General features: G+C 32.1%; 1 protein-coding gene across 1 annotated transcript; it reads right to left on the bottom strand.

Annotated features, from left to right (window-relative positions):
• Window positions 1–5,653: 5,653 nt before the first annotated feature.
• On the bottom strand, window positions 5,654–18,411 carry LOC134716187 (DENN domain-containing protein 10-like). Its single transcript, XM_063579017.1, has 8 exons — window positions 18,269–18,411; window positions 15,874–16,070; window positions 14,238–14,466; window positions 10,389–10,506; window positions 9,305–9,445; window positions 8,666–8,733; window positions 8,312–8,406; window positions 5,654–6,627 (listed from the first exon to the last, which is right to left on the bottom strand). Exons 1-8 carry the CDS (start codon window positions 18,396–18,398, stop codon window positions 6,454–6,456), a joined length of 1,152 nt encoding a protein of 383 aa, XP_063435087.1. The 5' UTR covers window positions 18,399–18,411; the 3' UTR covers window positions 5,654–6,453.
• Between the last annotated feature and the right edge of the window lie 1,710 nt (window positions 18,412–20,121).

Genomic DNA, 20,121 nt, shown 5'->3' with positions numbered 1-20,121 from the left:
GAGAAAGGGAGGAGAGTTATGCATAGGGCCAGCACCCCTATCATGTAAAAAAAACCTACGCTACGGAAACCACACTAGTAAATCAAAATAACTTCACCGGTACTCAAGGAGACATTCATCAGACTATTGATGGAATGACTGTTATTAGTGAAAGCAGAGATGAAGCTAATAACACGAGAAATGGACTTCTGAGGCCAAAATCCCTACTTAGAGTGGGTGGATGGAATGTCCGCACCATGTACGAAGTAGGAAAAACTGCGCAAATTGAAAAAGAAATGTTGAACTATAACATCGATATACTGGGCATAAGTGAATGCAGGTGGACAGGTTATGGGTCAGTTATAACAACAAATGGACAGAAGATAGTTTACTCTGGGAGAAAAGATAATATACATAGAGAAGGTGTAGCCATCATAATGAATAAGCAAGCAAGTAAAGCTCTAATAGAATGGAAACCTATAGATGAGAGAATTATAACAGCTAGATTCCACTCAAAATATGTTAAACTTACTCTGATTCAATGCTATGCACCAACTAATGAAGCAGACATTGAAACTAAAACCGACTTCTATGAAAAGCTCAGAAGTGTAATGGAAGGAGTACATGCCCATGATGTTGTACTGGTTAATGGAGACTTAAATGCCAAAGTAGGTAATGACAATATCGGAGTGGAGAGAATAATGGGTAACAACGGATGTGGAACTTGTAATGAAAACGGAAACCTGCTGATTGAATTTTGTGGACTAAATGATCTGGTTATTGGTGGTACGCTGTTCCAGCACAAAGAGATACATAAACTTACATGGACATCGCCAAACAGGAGAGACAAAAATCAAATTGACCATCTAATGATAAATGGCAGATGGCGGCACTCACTGAATGATGTATCTGTAAAAAGAGGGGCAGACTGTGGAAGTGACCACTTCCTGGTGATTGGCAAAATTAAATTGAAACTCAAGAAAGCTCCGAAGATAAACGAGCTGAGCAGGAAAACATTTGATCTGCAGAGACTGAAGGACAACAAAATAAGACAAAAATTTAATACTGAAATAAAAAACAGATACCAAGTACTCCGTGAAATTGATGACAATAATGAAAACATGGGTGAAAACATAACTGAAATTTGGGATAACATCAAGGACATTTATACTAAAACAGCTGAGAAAGTATTGGGGTTAAAGAACAGAAAAAGAAAACAGTGGCTGTCAGACAAGACTTGGGAAAACATCAAGGAAAGGAAAGCCATAAAAATGAAACTTAATGCATCTAAATCTAACAGATTGAAAACCAAATTGCAATCAGATTATAGAGATAAAGACAAAGAAGTTAAAAAAGGGGCAAAGAATGATAGGAGAAACTATGTGGAAGAACTTGCAAATGAAGCTGAAGAAGCGTCAAAGCGTGGAGAGCTCAGTGTAGTTTATAAAATCACCAGACAGCTCTGTGGAAAGTCCAGGAATAATGATGCACCAGTACTATCCAAAGAGGGGAAGCTACTAACTACAGACAAGGAAAAGTTAGATCGTTGGGCAGAACATTTTAAAACTATCCTAAATAGGGCGGAAACCAACAATGATATACCAGACATTCAACCGTTTGGAGATGCACTTGAAATAGACACAGAAGCTGTATGCAAAGATGAGATCCAAAAGGCAATAAGACAACTGAAAAATGGTAAAGCACCAGGCATAGATAACATCAGTGCAGAATTACTAAAATCAGACATACAATCAACAAGTGAGATACTACATTATCTATTTACGAACATATGGATAGATGAAGAAATACCAACTGAATGGGACAAAGGAATCATTATAAAACTGCAAAAGAAGGGAGATCTGAAACTCTGCAACAACTGGCGAGGAATATCACTACTTTCAATTCCTAGTAAAGTATTCCTTAGAGTCATCAAGAATAGAATAACTGATTCCATTAACAGTAAGCTGCGTGAAGAACAAGCAGGTTTTAGAAATAACAGAGGCTGCATAGACCATCTATTTACCCTCCGAAACATCATAGAACAATCCATAGAGTGGCAGAACAAAATAGTACTAAACTTCATTGACTTCCAAAGAGCATTTGATAGTGTTATAAGAGAATATATTTGGGACATACTAAGAGCATATGGAGTACCAACGAAAATAATCAAGCTGATAAAGATATTCTACGACAAGTATGAATGTAGTGTATTACACAATGGACAGCTTTCTGATTGGTTCTCGGTGGATACAGGCGTCAGACAAGGATGCGTAATCTCTCCACTTCTCTTCTTAATAGTTGTTGATTGGTGTATGAGATCAACCTTAGGAAATGGAAACACTGGGATAAGATGGACACTCAACTCCTTTCTTGAAGATTTAGACTTTGCAGATGACATTTGCTTACTATCCAGCAACAGAGTACAAATGCAAAAGAAAACATCAAAACTGAACACTATGTCAAACAAACTGGGGCTCAAAATAAACACAGAGAAAACGAAAGTCATGTCTATCAACGACCAATCAAATAAAATCCCAATAACGATTGGAGCCGTAAACATCGAGGAAATAGAAGACTTTACATACCTAGGCAGTGTAATAAGCAGTGATGATGGGACCACCAAAGACATCAAAGCAAGACTGAGTAAGGCTAGAACATCCTTTTGTCTACTCAGGCCAATCTGGAAATCGTCATCCCTTGCAAGAAACACAAAACTCAAAATATACAACAGCAATGTCAAATCTGTACTGCTTTATGGATCAGAATGTTGGAGAATTATACAAACTGACTTCAACAAACTGGCCGCATTCCACAATACCTGCTTAAGAAGAATATGCAAAATCTTTTGGCCAAACAAAATATCCAACCAGGAACTATTCAAACTGACAGCACAAAGAGACATAAGAAACGAAATAAAAACAAGAAGATGGAAATGGATAGGCCATGTCCTAAGGAAGGAACCAGCAAACATCGCTAAAGTGTCACTGAGGTGGACTCCAACTGGTAAGAGGAAAAGGGGGAGACCTAAAGAAACATGGAGAAGAACAGTGGAAAGCGAGATGAAGGAGGTTGGGATGTCTTGGCGAGAAGTAGAGAAGAAAGCACAAGACAGAGTGTTATGGAGAGAGCTAGTGTCGGCCTTATATGCATCAAAGCACGAAGAGGATTAAGTAAGTAAGTAGTTGAAACAAGCATGTGTTTCAACTCCAATATATGAGACAAATATCCCAAATGGAAAGAATGATTGGAATCAAAACGGACAACCCCAAATTTTAAAGAGAACAGAGTTGGTCTTTTTAGAGAAAATTTTCCAAAAACACAAGACAGATGCATTGTCGGAATAATGGGCTGTCGGAGTAATGGGCTGTCGGAATAGTGGGCTGTCGGAGTAATGGGCTGTCGGAATAATGGGCTGTCGGAGTAATGGGCTGTCGGAATAATGGTTGTCGGACTAATGGGATGTCACCGAACTTGACCACCAAACACTAAACCTTGTTCAATGATCTATGAAATGCAGGGGCTGATCTGGCCTTTTTTTTTAAAGGGAGGTCTCAACCCAGGATAAAGGGGGGGGGGGGGGGGGGGGTTCCAGCTATATGTACCCATTCAAGTGCATTGATCGCAAAAAACAGGGGGGTTCAAACACTGGACCCCCCCTTGATCCGTCAATGAAATGACATAAAGGTTAAATTAAATTGTCTGATGAGCATGAGAAACTTGCTAAGTATACATATAACAAATATAGTTATCCTATTACTCATAATAAGAGAAAAAGTAACATTACAAAAATTCTTCACCTTTTTTTCAAATATTCACTGAACCATGAAAATGATGCAAGTGACAGACAAACTTCTGTAACATAGGGCATTTGTATACAAAGTATGAAGCATCTAGGTCGTCCATATACTAGTACATTTTTATTAAGCGTCCAGCTGAAGCACTCCTCAAGATGTGGGAGTTTCTCACTGCATTTAAGACCCATTGGTGGCATTTGGCTGTTGTCTACTCTTTGGTTTATAGGTTGTTCTCTCTTTGACACATTCCACCATTTCCATTCTCAATTTTAAATTATTCCAATATCTGATACAATATGTAGGCAGCTTTAATTTCCCTACATCACAATAATTAATCTTGCATTTTGGTCAATTCCTCTTAAATAGCAATGATATATACATGCCATTATTTCTGAATTTACAGGTATAAATACCCGTCTGTTGTTATAGACCATAAGTTGACATCTTGATGTTTTGGTTATATTAGGTTGATGTCTCATTGACTTATGAACGAATCCAATGAATATCATGATTCTTGAAGCTAAAATGTAGTTTCATTTTATAATTGATATTTGACCAACTGGGCAAGATAAGTGCCTAGCACAATAATAACAAGCCAAATTATAGTTTAGATCAGTGAATATCTTTTGTTTTTCTATGGTTACAAGGGGCCTTTTGTGTAAAATGAGATGACATGAAAAGGATGAAGATGATTTAATAAAAATGTTTTTAACCATTATATTTTGAACTGTTTAAAACATCTTATTAATTTTAATATGTCTTGCCTTTTTGTATTGATAAATCAAATGCTAAAAACTTTAACATGTAAGTAATGCAGGTATTGAAAGTCAATGAACTATGACTGACTGTACATGGCTTAACAATATCCACCGAAATGAGTAGTGCCAATGCTTATACTACTGCATACCAAATATCATTGACTAATCATAAGTTGTTCCCTTAAAACAAACATAAACACAAACATTTAAAACTTTTTAACTATGCAAAAGTTTCAAAGTAAATGAACCAATATGAGGGGATGGTGGCTATAATATAATCTCCATGTAAGATATTTGGAAATGCAAATAAATTTGCATACCAAACATCATAGACTAAGCATTAGGGGTTCACCTTAAACTGATCTAATCACAAACTAATACATGTAAACTTAGCTAAAGTATTAGTCAAAAGACCATGACTGAGGGACCAGAGCCAAATATTCTCCAAGGATTTGAGATTTATTAATCCTTATACAATTGCATACCAATTAACATTGGCCTACCACTAATGGTTCCCCTTGAACTGACGTAGTCACAAACTAATACATGTAAATCAATCTAAAGTATTAGTCAATAGAGACCAGGGCCAAATTTTCTCCATTAAAATGAGATGTGCCAATGCTTATACAACTACATACCAAATTTCATTGACCTTCCACTAATAGTTCCCTGGTAACCTAATCAACTAACACATGTAAACTAAGTAAAAGTTTCAAACACAATAGACCATAGTCAAGATGGCTGAGGGGACAGGGCCAAATAAACTACACTGAAACAAAATGTGCCAATGCTTATACAAGTGGTTCACCATAAACTAGACCTTTTCACAAACTAATACAATGTGTTGACACCCCAATCACCGATGATGCTGGAAACAGCCTACCTATGTCTAGCTTTTTGACTCAGTCCAAGGGAAAACAAAAAAAATGTTTAATTATTTAAGATTGCTAAATGACATATGTTCCACATTTATACTCTATAATAAAATAAAAAATATTTGTACATATTTGAAGCAATAATATAAAATTGAATAACTCAAAATTAATTTAAAATGTGCAATTTTAATTCAATAATATTTTATGATGCATAATTTTAATTTTTCATAAAAGACACATGCATAAATAACATATATAAATAATGATATTTTTTTTAAATATTTACTTTTAACAATTTATATTAGTAATAATTTTTATAACAATAACATACATAAATTGAGGTGGTTAAATAATTTTATCTACCGGTAATACATTACAAGGTTATTAAAGTATCTTGCATACCATTCAGTTTTGATACTACATGTATAGGCCAATGGTCTCAACTTGTAATGAAGCTATATTTTCATGTTTTTCCTTTTCTAAATTGTAATAAAAAATACCTATATGTGAGATAAATTGTGTTAAAATTTTATGTTTTTACTCAAATTTTCTTTTCTTTTTTTTTTTTTTTTATCTTCTGCACAGATATATCCAATCTTGTAGTTTCAAAAGATAAATATTTTGCAAGGATATTTAGATATCTTCTTTATATAACTTGCTTTGAAACTGTGTAACATTTCTTGAAAAAAAAATTCATATTAATTAGAACTACATGATTTTCGAAGAAAAAAGAATGCATTTTTGCTGTATATTTATCATATTCAAAAACAATTCATAGGTGATTTTTTTCATTTAAAAGTTGGTACAAATTAATTATCTTCCAACAAAATAAAGTCAAACGAATTTGTTTAAAAATGGGGTTCATATACTTACTTGCAATTAGAATCAATCAGAAATAAAATTCCTTTCCATCTTTTAAAAACTAAAATACTTGTATATCTGGTAGAAATAGTATACACTACATTTGTAAACACATGGGGGAGTGTTTATACATTTAGCATTTTAATAATTTTGACACCATTTGGGTATTTTGCTTTATAAAATTATTCACATTTGCACCAGTCCTTCACAAGCTGCTAAACTGAATAGAAAAGTTTCTGTGGCAGGAGTCATCTTTCTTTCTCTTAATACTTCTATTGTTATATATTGTTTATTATCTTCCCCAGTCACTGATAAGGATTTTAAGTTGTTGATTAATTCTCTGGTTTTGGAAGCTACTTCCTGAAATGAAAAATGTAAAATCAAGTAATATACACTTTTATTTGGAATAAAATTGCCAACAATATTAATCCTCTGTCAATTTAATATTATAGTAAGTAAAATGTACTTTGATTACAAACATTAAGTTATCAGAAAACATAAAATCATGAATTTTATTATTTAAACATGTTCCACCAAAGTTTATCCTAGCAAGGGTAGGTAATAGTATTCATTAAACTTATAAACTTAATTTTGCTTGCACTCTTTTTGCATTCAGAATGTTATGCTTCTGGTTATCATTTCCAATTTTTGTCAATTGTTAATTTTGTTAATATAATATTTAGTCAATTCTATAAATATTTATACATTTTTCTTGGGCAAATATTCATAAAAATATATGTATGGTGTGTAATTTCAAAAATTCTAGCATGTCTGGACTCCTTTTCTTTAATCTTTGCTCTATTTTTTTTCTCAAGTTGTATAATACTGTGAATTCATTATCATTCCTTGGGTACCGATTTTCTTGGGTTTTGTGGGAATATGCTTATTTGTTTTCAAGGGGGGATTCGTCCAAACCCTTCCTGGCTATGGGTATGTGCATAATGTATTTTCAGTGGCTTCCTGTACAAAAATTGGCCAAACTCTGAAATCAATATCCAAGTATGCAAATTTCAGCAATCCACGAAAATTGATACCCACGAGAATTAAATGAATCCACAGTTTATGAAATTGCTACAGCAGTTTGATCGAACTAATGATACTGTGTCATGGCTTGGCTTACAGGGATCTGAAAATACCTCATTTTTATGTCTGTTCTGGAAACTTCTACAAGAGCCAATGAAACTTTTGCCTATAAATTTGTGATGCTTCGTATCATTCCAAAAATGAGAAAATTCTGAACGATCTTTAAAACAGAAAGTAACAAGGAGCATTGTCAGATCAGTAGAAGCATAGCTAAAACACATAATCAGTATTTAAATCAGATTATTGCTTTCTGTTTTGTTCTTTTCTGTTAGAATAAGAATTAGATATCTGGAACAAGAATGTATCCATAATACACAGATGCCCCACTCACATTATCATTTACAATGTTCAGTAGACCGTGAAATTGGAATAAAAGCTCTAATTTGGCATTAGAATTAGAAAGATCATATCACAGGGAACATGTGTACTAAGTTTCAAGCTGATTGCACTTCAACTTCAACAAAAACTACCTTGACCAAAAACTTTAACTTATAACTTTAACCTGAAGCGGGAGAGATAGACAAATGGAAGGACAGACTGACAAACTAACAAACAGACGCATAGACCAAAAAATATAATGCCCATAAATGAGGCAGAAAAACTTATCAAATATAGTACATGTATTGCAAAAAAAGAAGGCTACCTTGACATAATTTTGCTTGCAGTATTCCATATTGTGTTTTATACTGTGGAATAATTTTTATAAATGAGATAATCAAATTCTTCTTAAATTCATGGGTATGATTCAACCATAAATTAAAGTTCCCATGTTATGAGGTAAATGGTTGATTCTATAAAAAATTATGATTTTAAGTATTTATGTAAAAACAACATGAAAAGAATCCATAAAACTTGTTGCTTATTAAAATAAATGAGTCCACAATACAATCTTTCCACACTGGTTATAAAAGCTGAAAATTTACTAGAATTTTTACAAGACATTGTTCCTTTGTAAACCCACCTTAATTAGTTGTTCATCTGTAACATCTTCTTTATCAGCACACTGTACCATAAACATAGCTGTATCTTTGTGAAGTTTTCCCATGGCAAATGATTCTATAAAATATAAATTGACAAATCAAGACCCACTGATCATACATTTAGTAATAAAATAAGGAGATGTGGTATGATTATGTAAATTCCTGGGTAAAGTCATCTTAACCTATATCAGGTTCACATGAGCAGTATCAACTTCAATACAAAACATGTCTCTGTAGAACTTTCCATATGCAATTAGATTTAATGGAAGAGGTTTTAATTCTTTTTTATGGTTTCATCAGGCTGTAAACAAAGTTTGTAAAATATGCATACACACCTTTGGCATGAGTGGCTGTAGTTATCTGACTGGTCGAAGGATTAACAAATATATCATATAAATCTGTCCTGAAAGCAAATGAATAAAATGTTAAAAACTTGATTTTGGATGAGAGCTTAATAACTATTCCCTTTGAATGAAAAATTTTGACTTCCAATTTTCCATATATTCAACCTATTTATGATCATTGAAATAGTCAAATATTAATACATAGCAAAGAAATGATCACTTCTATAAAAGTTATAAGGTGTACAATATGAATTATAAAATAAGCATATATGAGACAGCAAACTAACAACAACAACAAAAATCCAAAGACCTACAGCACAAAATGTCAAAGAAATAAAGAGATAAGGTTAAGCCTTGAATTGCTCATATTCTTGAAATTCATTTAGACTTTGAATTTTAGTACTTATTCTAAACTCTAAATGAAACAAAAGACATTCAGTTTTTACTTCAAACAACCCCTAATGAGGAACATAAATATGCAACATAGTTAAACTATTTTTTACACTATTAATTTTAGTATATATATATAGAAAAGAATAATAAGATATCAGAGTATGCTCACAACAGGTTTAATTTTGCTCCACCCTCATATCTACAATAATTATTTGTCAACTATAGTTTTTAATTTACCTTCCCTCTATAGAAGCATCTGTAAAACCTGCTACAAAACTATTTTTCTGTGATAAATCTTCTAATTCTGTAGAATCAAGTTCTACATAAGGATAGGCTATATCCCAATTCTGTCTATGCCATACAAAGGCAGGCAAGGATCTAAAATGATATTGAAAAAGGTATGTATACATATGTCATAGTTTTTACCATGATTTGATAAAAACTAATATTACTACCTTCCTTAAAAGAAATAGAAACAAAACTACGTATAATAAGCACTAACTTGAGACTAAATGGTGACTGAACAGTCACATACTAGATGTTTTATAGATATAAGAAAATGTGGTATGGATGCAAATGAGACAATTTTCCAATAAAATGGCAATATGTAAAAGTAAATAATAATAGGTCAAAGTACTGTCTTCAACACTGAGACTTGGCTAACACAGAACAGCAAATATGCCCAAATAACAAAATAAATAAGCATTTCTTCAGAACCAACATTCTAACATATGGTGTGTATATACCTTCTAAAGAACATTTCTGTATGGTTAGTTTCATTTATTCTATCAGTTCTTAGTTATGAATGAAACATAGTTTCAACTTGATTTCAGATTGTGACCCACTTTGAATTATCAAAAATTAATAACACTTGTTACAGATGATTTCAGAAAATTAAAAAGCATGAAGGCTCTTTTGTTGACAAAGCAGTGGCAGTGCTCCAAATCAAAAGTAATAACTCTTTCTATGTAACCCTAAGCCTTTTCTGTTCTCAATGCTAATACAATTGCACACCAAATATCATTGATACGGTATCATTGGTACACTAATCACAAAATAATATGTATGTAAAATAAAAGAATGATATGAAATGGCAGAAAATTTTCACAATATAATTAACTCTTCATATATAACTGTATTGAGTAAATAGGCCATTCTTGAGTTCACAGGGACATACTGTACAGACAATTTGTCTATTGTTGAAGACATTATGTTGACATCAGAAGAATTGTGAGGAATTATTTTTGTATTGCATGGTTGCTGTCTCATTTATGAACACCTACATCTTCTTAAATTAATGTAATTTCTGATGAAATATTACCTAATAAACTGTAATAAATCTTCTAATTGGTTCTGAGGATAATAGACAGCTATTCTTTTCTTTAATAATAAAGCTGTATATATGAGTATTGTTTCTAATCCAAATGTGGTTACTATATCTGTAAATCAGAAAATATGTTATCAATATGTGATCACACACAAATAAATATATTATAATAATAAATACAAAAATAAAAATAAAAAATACCAACCATAAATTCTTGAAAAGATAATTAAAATCAATTTCAGACTTAACTAGATGTAAAAAAGATAAAATTATGTCTGTGTCAGCCATATCAATAACACAGAAAGATTATTTCTTCAAAAAAATATACAGCTACTTAATAAAAAGGTAACATTACTTTTAAGCTTATACTTGTAGTTGTAAAATCTTGTGATAAGATGTTAACTCTATAGCTCACCAATGAAACTCTTGCATCAATTGTCAAGAAAAGAAATAGTTACATAAGTATTACTACTATTTTCTATAAATTTTCCCAATACCATATATACATCCAACCAATATCCTGTCTTTTTATCATTTATAATTAAAGTATGCATCCATATAAATTCGGTCACAGATTCAATAATACTGCAAGAGCATGCTTGATATTGCCTGGTGAGAAGGGGGATGTACAAGGTGCACCAGTTGTTCTATGTTTAAGAAATTTAATAAAAGATGCTAACAAAAACTAAAAATTTACCCTACAAAACTTATCATACACTGGAATTGTATGATAGTTTTTTCAGATGACAAAAAAAAAATTTCATCTTAATTATTGCAAAAATATAATTTACTCAATAAAAAAATAATAGTGCAATGTATTTTCAAAATATATTTTTCAAAATATATTTTTACTATTAACCTGTATTTTAATACTTTTAACTTATATCTATCTGCTTCATTTAATATTCCTATTTCTATCCTACTTTGTTAATGCCTGTGTCACACTATCCTCATTTTTATATTCTATGGACACCCGAATGCAAAAATTGTAAGTTCGTACGAAGTTGGTCCCGATCTCGTTAAAATACCAAACAGTGAGTGAAGCAAGTACGATGAATAACAAAGTCTACACGATGGTGCCGAAATTAAATACGATAGCAAAAGATGGAAATACGAAGGTTAACCGAAGACGGGTATTTAGGCGTCATATCTCAGCCGAAGCCTACACGATGGATCACGAAGGCTACAGGATGGATTACGATGATGGCGTGATGGCCATATGATGTCTAAAAGACGTCGTGTACAGCTTACGATGCATTTAAATTATATACAACGATCTAAAAATGCGTTCTACCTGTTTTGAACTTTTTTATGATAAGAACAGAATTTCTACAACATATCGTTTCTGAACAAGTCTGTCATGCATGGCGAGAAATCGATCTTTTTGTCTAATTCTTATAAAACTAAGTTTACCATCCCCTCGCCTACTACATGCAAGTTGCGTGTAGATAAAATTGTTTTTTGTTTTTTTTTATTCAACAACAATATATCACATGGTATTAACAGATTTATTTTATGTAGATAAAATTGTTATGGACACTCTAAAACCAAAATGCTCAAAACTTGGTATGGTGTTACTCGTTAAGAATATCTTAAGCGCTATTAACTTTAAAGTTCAAAGGTCAAGGTCACAGTGGCAGTTGTAATACAAGGCAATATCACCCTTGTGGACACTCTAAAACCAATATGCTTCAAAAGATTTTAACCACATTTGGTTCCTCCTTGTAATGATCTGATATTTTTTACGTTCAAGGCCAAAGGTCAAGGTCATGCAGATGAACTTGTTTTTTCTCCTTGAAATAGCATAATACACAGGAAATTGGTTGCTCATTTTTTTACCTGCTGGTTCTAAAGACAATATTAAAGGTATTTCCAGTTACTGAATGTTTTGGTGATTTCTAAAAAAATAATTTATGTATCAAATATGCATATTCAATTTACCATTTTCTGCATGTGTCATATACAAATATAGTGTCCATATTTGTCCCCAATATGTTACATAAGAGGGGATGCCACGCTCGGCATTGGCTTGTTTGAACTGTAAAATGTGTGCACTAGTCTGAATAATCACCCATAATTATGCCCATGATTACTGATGTATCTTAAAGGTAAGGTAATGGGTTTGTTGATCCCTTTTATTCAAAAAGAGCTCTTTCCAGGAGAATATCATAATAATAAAGACAAAAGGAAGGATGTGGGGAAAGCAACAAATGTGGCAAAGTATGACATATAGAAAACAAAATGGTTATTGAGTAAACAACTCAGACGGTACATAAAAAATCAGAATAATGAAGAAAAAGTTAGTTTCCCTATATATGTGTACCTGCAGTGTTGGTGTACAAGGCGCATTTATGATTTTCGTTATGTTACTTGATATGAAAAATTGACAAAAAAATAATATTTACTTGCAAAAGTAAATCCTGATCCTGTAATAGCTGCTCTTCTTGTTCCATTTGAATTAATAGAAACAACCCTGTCGCCTTTCTTGTTTTCATAGAATCATATGTTATGAGCTCCATGTTTTGTGAACGTCTTTCTTAACTGTCGTATTAGACTGACCAGTGCATATCACGCATGACACTTTAAATGTATTTTAGCGCTTAAATTAACTTACATTTAGCTGGATTTATTGACGTCGTAGTTACATCTTGTCGCCTTCGTACTTTTATTCGATGGCAACACTATGGGATTACGAGGTCTTCACGAAGTTGTGTTACCATCGTAAGACCTTCGTGATTCATTCATGTAGACATTGTAAAGTCAAAACTACCGAATGGAAACGATGGAAACACGAATGCAATACGATGTTCAAAGATGCATTCCCGGTGACATTATGATGGTGATACAAACTCAATACCAACCCTCAACATTGGACGCACCTTCGGGGATTTTTTAACAGTTTAAAAAATTTAGAACCCTTCCCGAAAGTGTCCCTGAAGGCTAGAAAAAATGGCCGATAGTTCTATGATTGTTAAAGATGGCACTACGAATAGCCCGATCTGGATACGATCAGTCCCGATTTTGAAAATTTACATAATTGTGTTGCCATCAGCGTAAAAATCGGGACAGTGTGACGAGGGCATTAGGCATGCTGATTTGAAATAAGTGTTTATTTGCAAGATCATCCTGTATAAAACATAAATTCAAATGAACTATAAAAATGTATATATATGCATGATCTGTCATGATCTTGAAATCCAAAGAGGAAGGTATGTTGGTATTAAAGCTGAAGACAGAAAGTGCAAGCTATGTAAGAATGCAGTTGAAGACGAACTACATTTTCTTTTAAAATGTCCTGTTCATAAAGATACTGGATCTCAACATATGTCTTTTTTAAATTCTAAATTCAAAATTTTCCAAGTTTATCTGATGAAATGAAATTTGTTTGGATTCTTTCATCTGAATATTTTCTTTTGTTACTTCAAACTTATCTAATTTATTGCACTCACTTTTTGGAGAACAAAGGAAACTCTTAAAAAATATCAATTTAGTTTGAAAAGGTAGAGATTTTTTAAAATATATACATAATATGCCCACAATTTGAGCTATACAATCAAATGAATTACAAAATAAAGCACAGTGATATAAATGATAAGACCTAGGACTATAAAATTATGTAATTTCTCCAGGTCATAGTGGCTTCCAAAAATGTTTTGTCAATAAAATGGTTTATAATCATGTTAATTTTTGTAAATTTTAGTTTAAATGTATGTTTATCATTCTAATCAGTCTTGTCATTTATATCACTGTGCTTTTTTTTGTAATTCATTTGATTGTATAGCTCAAATTGTGGGCACCATGATTGGTTAATAAAATTATCTTATCTTATCTTATGCACTATACCTTTTATTTTTGAATTGATAAAAGCTCTTTTTACATCAAAATCTCTAACAGAAAATCGACCATTTTCATCAGTAGCACATGATCCCCTTGTTAAAACATGTAAATATAGCTCTAACATGGATGCTGGATTTCCTGTTTTTCTGTATTTCATGCATAAAATCTTACAGAGTACTTCATATTTTTCAGGATTGAAGTCTTTTGTCACCAGGACTAGTGAAAAATGTGTTACCTAAAATGGACAATTGCAACTTTTATCGTACAAGGAGAAAGTACAACTGTGTTGCCAACTTGGCATATATTTGTACATACATGTATATAATTTTAAAAAAGACTTGTGCTATTAAAAGAGAATTTAAACTATGTAAATGTACTTTAAATTTAACCTAAAGCAAAGTTTACCAGAAAATCTTGAAACAGTTTAGTTTAAACATATTTATTGGGTGGATTGGGAAACAAGTTTTGCAACTTATATTGATCCCTTTCCACTTTGCGGGTGCGAGTGCTACCTTGTAGCGGCATTAGCCTACTCTTTTTCGAAATCTACAAGGGTGTCTTTAATGTGCAAGAGATATGGCTCTCTCTTAACACGGGTCAGCCATTTATCGTCTTCCGACGGACTATCATCGTTTCCTTAAGACCATACTCGCAAATGGTGTCAAGAGAGAGCCGAAAATTGAGTTCCTGAAATTTTCATCCCAACGGGAATCGAACCAGGAAGCTTTGTGTTAGCAGTCCGATGCATTAACCACTACACCACGGCTTGAAACAGTGATTGATCAATTGGTTACTTGCTGCTGGACATAAGGGTATTATTCATTAATGTAACACATTTCAATGGTTATATACTGTATATGTCATGTTGGTGGTATATACGCATAGATATACATTTTAAGAAGATAAGGTATGATTCATGAGACAACTCTCCATCCAAGTCACAATATGTAAAAGTAAATCTTTAAAAAGGTCTTGAGCTGGTATATAAGTATACTGCTAGTAGTCATTTGTTCATTTATGTATCATCGTCATTTTGATTAGTTTCTTTTGTTACCTATTCTGACATTGGACTCAGACTTCTTTTAAACTAAGTACTGTGGATTCATTAAAATTTCTTGTGCACCAATTTTCGTTGATTAAGAAAAACTTCCGTTTCTGTGAATATTTGATTTCGTGGCTTTGCCAAAGTCTGCATACTTTCCTATATATAAAATTTTGAATTTTTTGGACATTGAAATTCATGGTTCCAAGGTAACCACGAAATTCACAAAGTTGGTATCCAACAAAATTTATAATAATAAATTCACAGTATACATATATATATAACATGTATACAAGTCTAAATTCAAACCTATGATTGCCTTAACGTTGTAGAAGGGTCTAAATACAGCACAAACAAAATTTTCCAAAAGTCAAAAAAAGTGAAAAAGTATATTTAAACAAAACGCATTTGACTAAACAGGTCAAAAATATATATATATATATTAACAAGTCTAAATTGAAAAATACGTTCAAACCCATGATTGCCTTGGACAAAACCGCAATTTTTATACGTGTGCATGTAAAACAAATTTGGTTGTAGAACAAAACAACAAACAACATTTTTCAAAAGACCATATATACATGTATGTATACTACAAACTCTTGATAAATGATCCTCTTCTGTCACTTGATATGTCTTTATGTAATACCAATTTCTTCTCCACTGACTATATATAAAAGGAACTATCCCATCTGTAGTCATGGTCAACTGACTCTTCTGAAGAAAAAAGTTTCTTTCTTCTTCTGAAACATTTGGATAGGACCAGGTCCATAAAACATCTCCATTTGTGTCTCGTTCTAAAATAAAGTAGGAAGAGTTAACAACATAAATCAAATAAATGAAATCAAAAGCTTTATTTAAAGTCTGCATGTCACAAATTAACACTTTTGCTTTCCTTATAACAAGATATCATACATTTTAGATAAACTTGAAAAGTCATTATAAAGTGTGTCATCTATGTACTATCAAATATAACATGCTCACATCTTTGAAGATGCAGCAATGAAATCCACTGTGTCAACTTGTAAAGTAACAAACTCGGTAAACAATGATCACTTGCAATTTTAAAACTGCAGTACATGTACATCCATTACAGTTAAGTCCAATAAAATTGTTTTCTCTGTGTATACTTTAGAAGCAAATATGTCAAATGAATGGAATGAACCTATAGAATGAACAGAAATACTACATTATATGCTATGATTTATTCTATTTATACATGAAAATGTAATGGCAGCATCTACATGTAGTTAAGAAAAAAGCTCCGGGGGCACAAGTATAGACACAACACAACATTCAAGTTTGATACAGCTCTGAATTTGGATTGTGATTAAATAGTTGACACAACATAGTTTTCTGACACAGAATGAATGTGGTCTAATAACTTTTTTTTTTTTAATTTACCAATTATGGACCTTATTCCAATATCTATATATATATATATGGCCATGGATTGATTCAGCATATCATTGAATCCAGAGAAATCAATTTTTGATGAAAATAAAATTTAAATTTGAACCCTTATGACATCAAAATGGACCAATTTGATAACAGGGCCCAAAAGTAAAAAAACCTAAAGAATCCCATACATTCATTTTTTGTAGAAATCAAACAAAGTTAAATTTTGGACCCCAATTTGGACCAATTTGGACCAACTTGAAAACTGGGCCCATAATCAAAATTTTAAATACATGTACATGTACATGTTTAGATTCAGCATATGGCCTCTAATTCCTTAAGTAACAGTTTGAGCCAACCCCAAAAATCAATCCCAACCTTCCTTCTTTTGCAATGGAACCTTGTGGTACAATTTCAGAAAGATCCATACATGTACACTTACACACAATTTATTGTCCTGAAACTTGAAAAATACTTATTTTGACCACTTTGGGCCCCTTGTTCCCAAACTGTTGGGACCAAAAGCCCCAAAATCAATCCTAACCTTCCTTAAGTAGTTATACACCTTATGTTACAATTTTATTGATTTCTATTCACTTATATTAAAGTTATTATCCGGAAAACATCTGTCTTCTGACGACATGATACCAATATCAATATACGACCAAAATTTCATTAATTTTTACGGTTGCATACAATTTGTATTATATGTCTTTATAATTGTACTTCTACTTCATTTGTACTTCTATGTGGTTAATCTGCAGTCAAAGTTTCCATAACACAGATATACAAATAGCCAAAGGTAAGGATGAAAAGTGAAAAATAAATAGATATGGATAGGAATCTGATGTACAGTAATTGTCGTTTGTTTATGTTATTTATATGTGTTTCTCGTTTCTCATTTTCTATATAGATTAGACCGTTGGTTTTCCTGTTTAAATGGTTTTACAGTAGTGATTTTGGAGCCCTTTATAGCTTGTTGTTCGGTGTGAGCCAATGCTCCGTGTCGAAGGCTGTATATTGACCTATAATGGTATACTTTTATAAATTGTTATTTGGATGGAGAGAAATGTCTTATTGGCTCTCACACCACATCTTCCTATATCTATATATGCCATATATACCATATGTAGATATATGGTATGATTTCCAATGAAATAACTCTCCACCAGCGACAAAATGAAGTATCCTCACAGCCCTAAAGGGGTTCTTCGGATATCAGAGAGTACATACATACATGTACATGCATGTGTCATTAAAAAGTATCATTCATGGTGCATTGTTTAAGCAGGATATCAGCTTCAACTGGATAAAAAAAAGTTGCGTAACTTTAGAACTTATCCGGAATGGAATAGAATAGAAAAGAATAGAATATCTTTTATTTCCATAAGAGGTACCCACAAGGGGCATAGTGCATATACATATACAGTGAATAAATAGTGATTTGTAGGTGTATAATTTGCATGATGTCATCAATCTAAATCGTGAATACAGGTTTTTTTGCGAGTTCTAATGAACATTATCTGCATATAAGTATTAAAGGCTATAATCTGACTTTATTTAACTCGCTCCAAGTGAGAATTATGCAATGTTTTACCAATTAGGCCAGCGGATTTACTGGAAATGAAATTCATGGGCGCAGACATTTTGTTAATCACGTGACATTCCCTGTCTTTAGTTTCGAAGTTCATATTTTTATGGTTTTCAGTTATAGGCAGAAAATCCATACAAATATGTAGTAACTCACAAAATAATATATGATTTTATTGCAAAGTTAAGTTTATACAAGTATGGCATAGAAAATCTTGTTTTCTTTTTCTGGCTACCATACTTTGCGGAGACGAATAAATCAATAACGGAGAAGAGCTGTATAAATATACGTATTCATGTGGTGTCTTCTCTGACGTCCGCGCAATCAACATAAAGTTATTGGCGAATTCAGAGACATATATACATGTGTATATATGTCTCTGGCGAATTCAATAAAACGAAAAAAAAATTCAACCATTAATGAAAGTTATATATAGTGAAATGATAATTCGCTTCTAGTCACAGTATGGATCAATTTTGTTATAATACGCTAAAAACATCGATGATGATTTACTCCGACTTGCAAGTTCGACCTGGTTGAATCCGTATCCATGTGAACTTCAATGTGTCCTCTTAACTTGATATGGATAACGCATAATTTATGCGTGTTTAGTTATTAAAAGAAATTTGAAAATTTGGGTCAAATCGATGAACATGATTTTGACAGCTAGTTTTAAAAAAATACGGCTTATGCTATCTCATCAATTATCACTTAATAAACTGAATTATCATAGTTATAAGTCTTATAAGACTAAGGGACTATTAAAAAAAATGTTAACCATGTTTTGTTCGTTTGTATTTCGATATGTTCGGAGGAGACTGCATCGATTTAGTAATAATGTTCTAACTGAGAAAAATTGAGGGTCATAAACGATTTCATATATCTTTTTTCTAATTATCTAATACTGGGATATTTTAAATTTGAAAGATCCTTTTTTCTTTTTCTTGCTCTATTTCACTTCAAATATCGCCGTTAAATGAACGATTGGGAAGATGCGTAAAAGGAATCAAGTAGATACGGGTTGAAAATGTTGGTATCATAAGCAAGAATATCGTGTTTCCGAAGTTCAAATTAAATATCATTTGAATATAAATTTTAAAAGAGGTCTTGACTGTAAGGCAGATTTTTTTTCTGTTTGAGTCTGATACCATATGGGTTACCAAGATTAATTTTCCAACAAGTTGCTCACGGTTCATTTCACTACATTATGGGGATTGCCGCAAACATTTTCTTGTAAATGAAATAAAAACTTAATATATTAACTATTTAAAAAAGTCACGTTGATTTATTTAGTTTGCCAGTAATTATTATATATCAGATTGAGAAAACATAATGTTGGAAGAAACGAGTTTAGAATGTTTAGGATCTTCACTACAAAGTCCGCCAAAGATACTGGACAAAAACTATTAAATAAGTCCATTGAAAATACAATGAGAAAATATCATAAAAATGTGTCGAAAACTAACGCAAAGAATGGACCAGGTAGCTTTTTTACTGTAATAATACCAGTTGTTGTTAGGTTCTGTCTCGAGTATTAAAGAGGGATGGTGATATATTTTTATGTTTTTCACCTTATTGTAATAATTTTAATTGGTAAATTAGATAAGAGATTTTTATAAATGTTTGTCTGTTGAAATAAACCAATATGGTCCAAATTCATTCATGATCCAGTTTTAGTCCCTAGTGTAAATAATGTATAACTTGCATGTTTTATTTGATATACTTTCCCAATTTATTTCTTGATATTAAATGCATGAAATATTAAGTAAGGGGATGCAATTACATGTTAAGCACTCTAGCCCATAAGGAACATCAGATTTTTTTTATACATTTATATATCCCTTCACGCAGATTCCTTT

This window comes from Mytilus trossulus, chromosome 4 (assembly GCF_036588685.1).
Source record: "Mytilus trossulus isolate FHL-02 chromosome 4, PNRI_Mtr1.1.1.hap1, whole genome shotgun sequence".
NCBI classification, from domain to species: domain Eukaryota; kingdom Metazoa; phylum Mollusca; class Bivalvia; order Mytilida; family Mytilidae; genus Mytilus; species Mytilus trossulus.
This window is presented reverse-complemented; position numbering and strand designations above follow the sequence as displayed.

Bases quoted from the DNA above. Each gene is read 5' to 3' on its own strand.
- LOC134716187 (XM_063579017.1), bottom strand. From the start codon at position 18,398: ATGGATTTTCTGCCTATAACTGAAAACCATAAAAATATGAACTTCGAA. The intron at 14,467-15,873 runs GTTTGTAGTATA...TGTCCATTTTAG, and splicing joins AAGAGGATCATTTATCAAGA to GTAACACATTTTTCACTAGT. The intron at 9,446-10,388 runs GTAATATTTCAT...ATATCATTTTAG, and splicing joins GATTTATTACAGTTTATTAG to ATCCTTGCCTGCCTTTGTAT.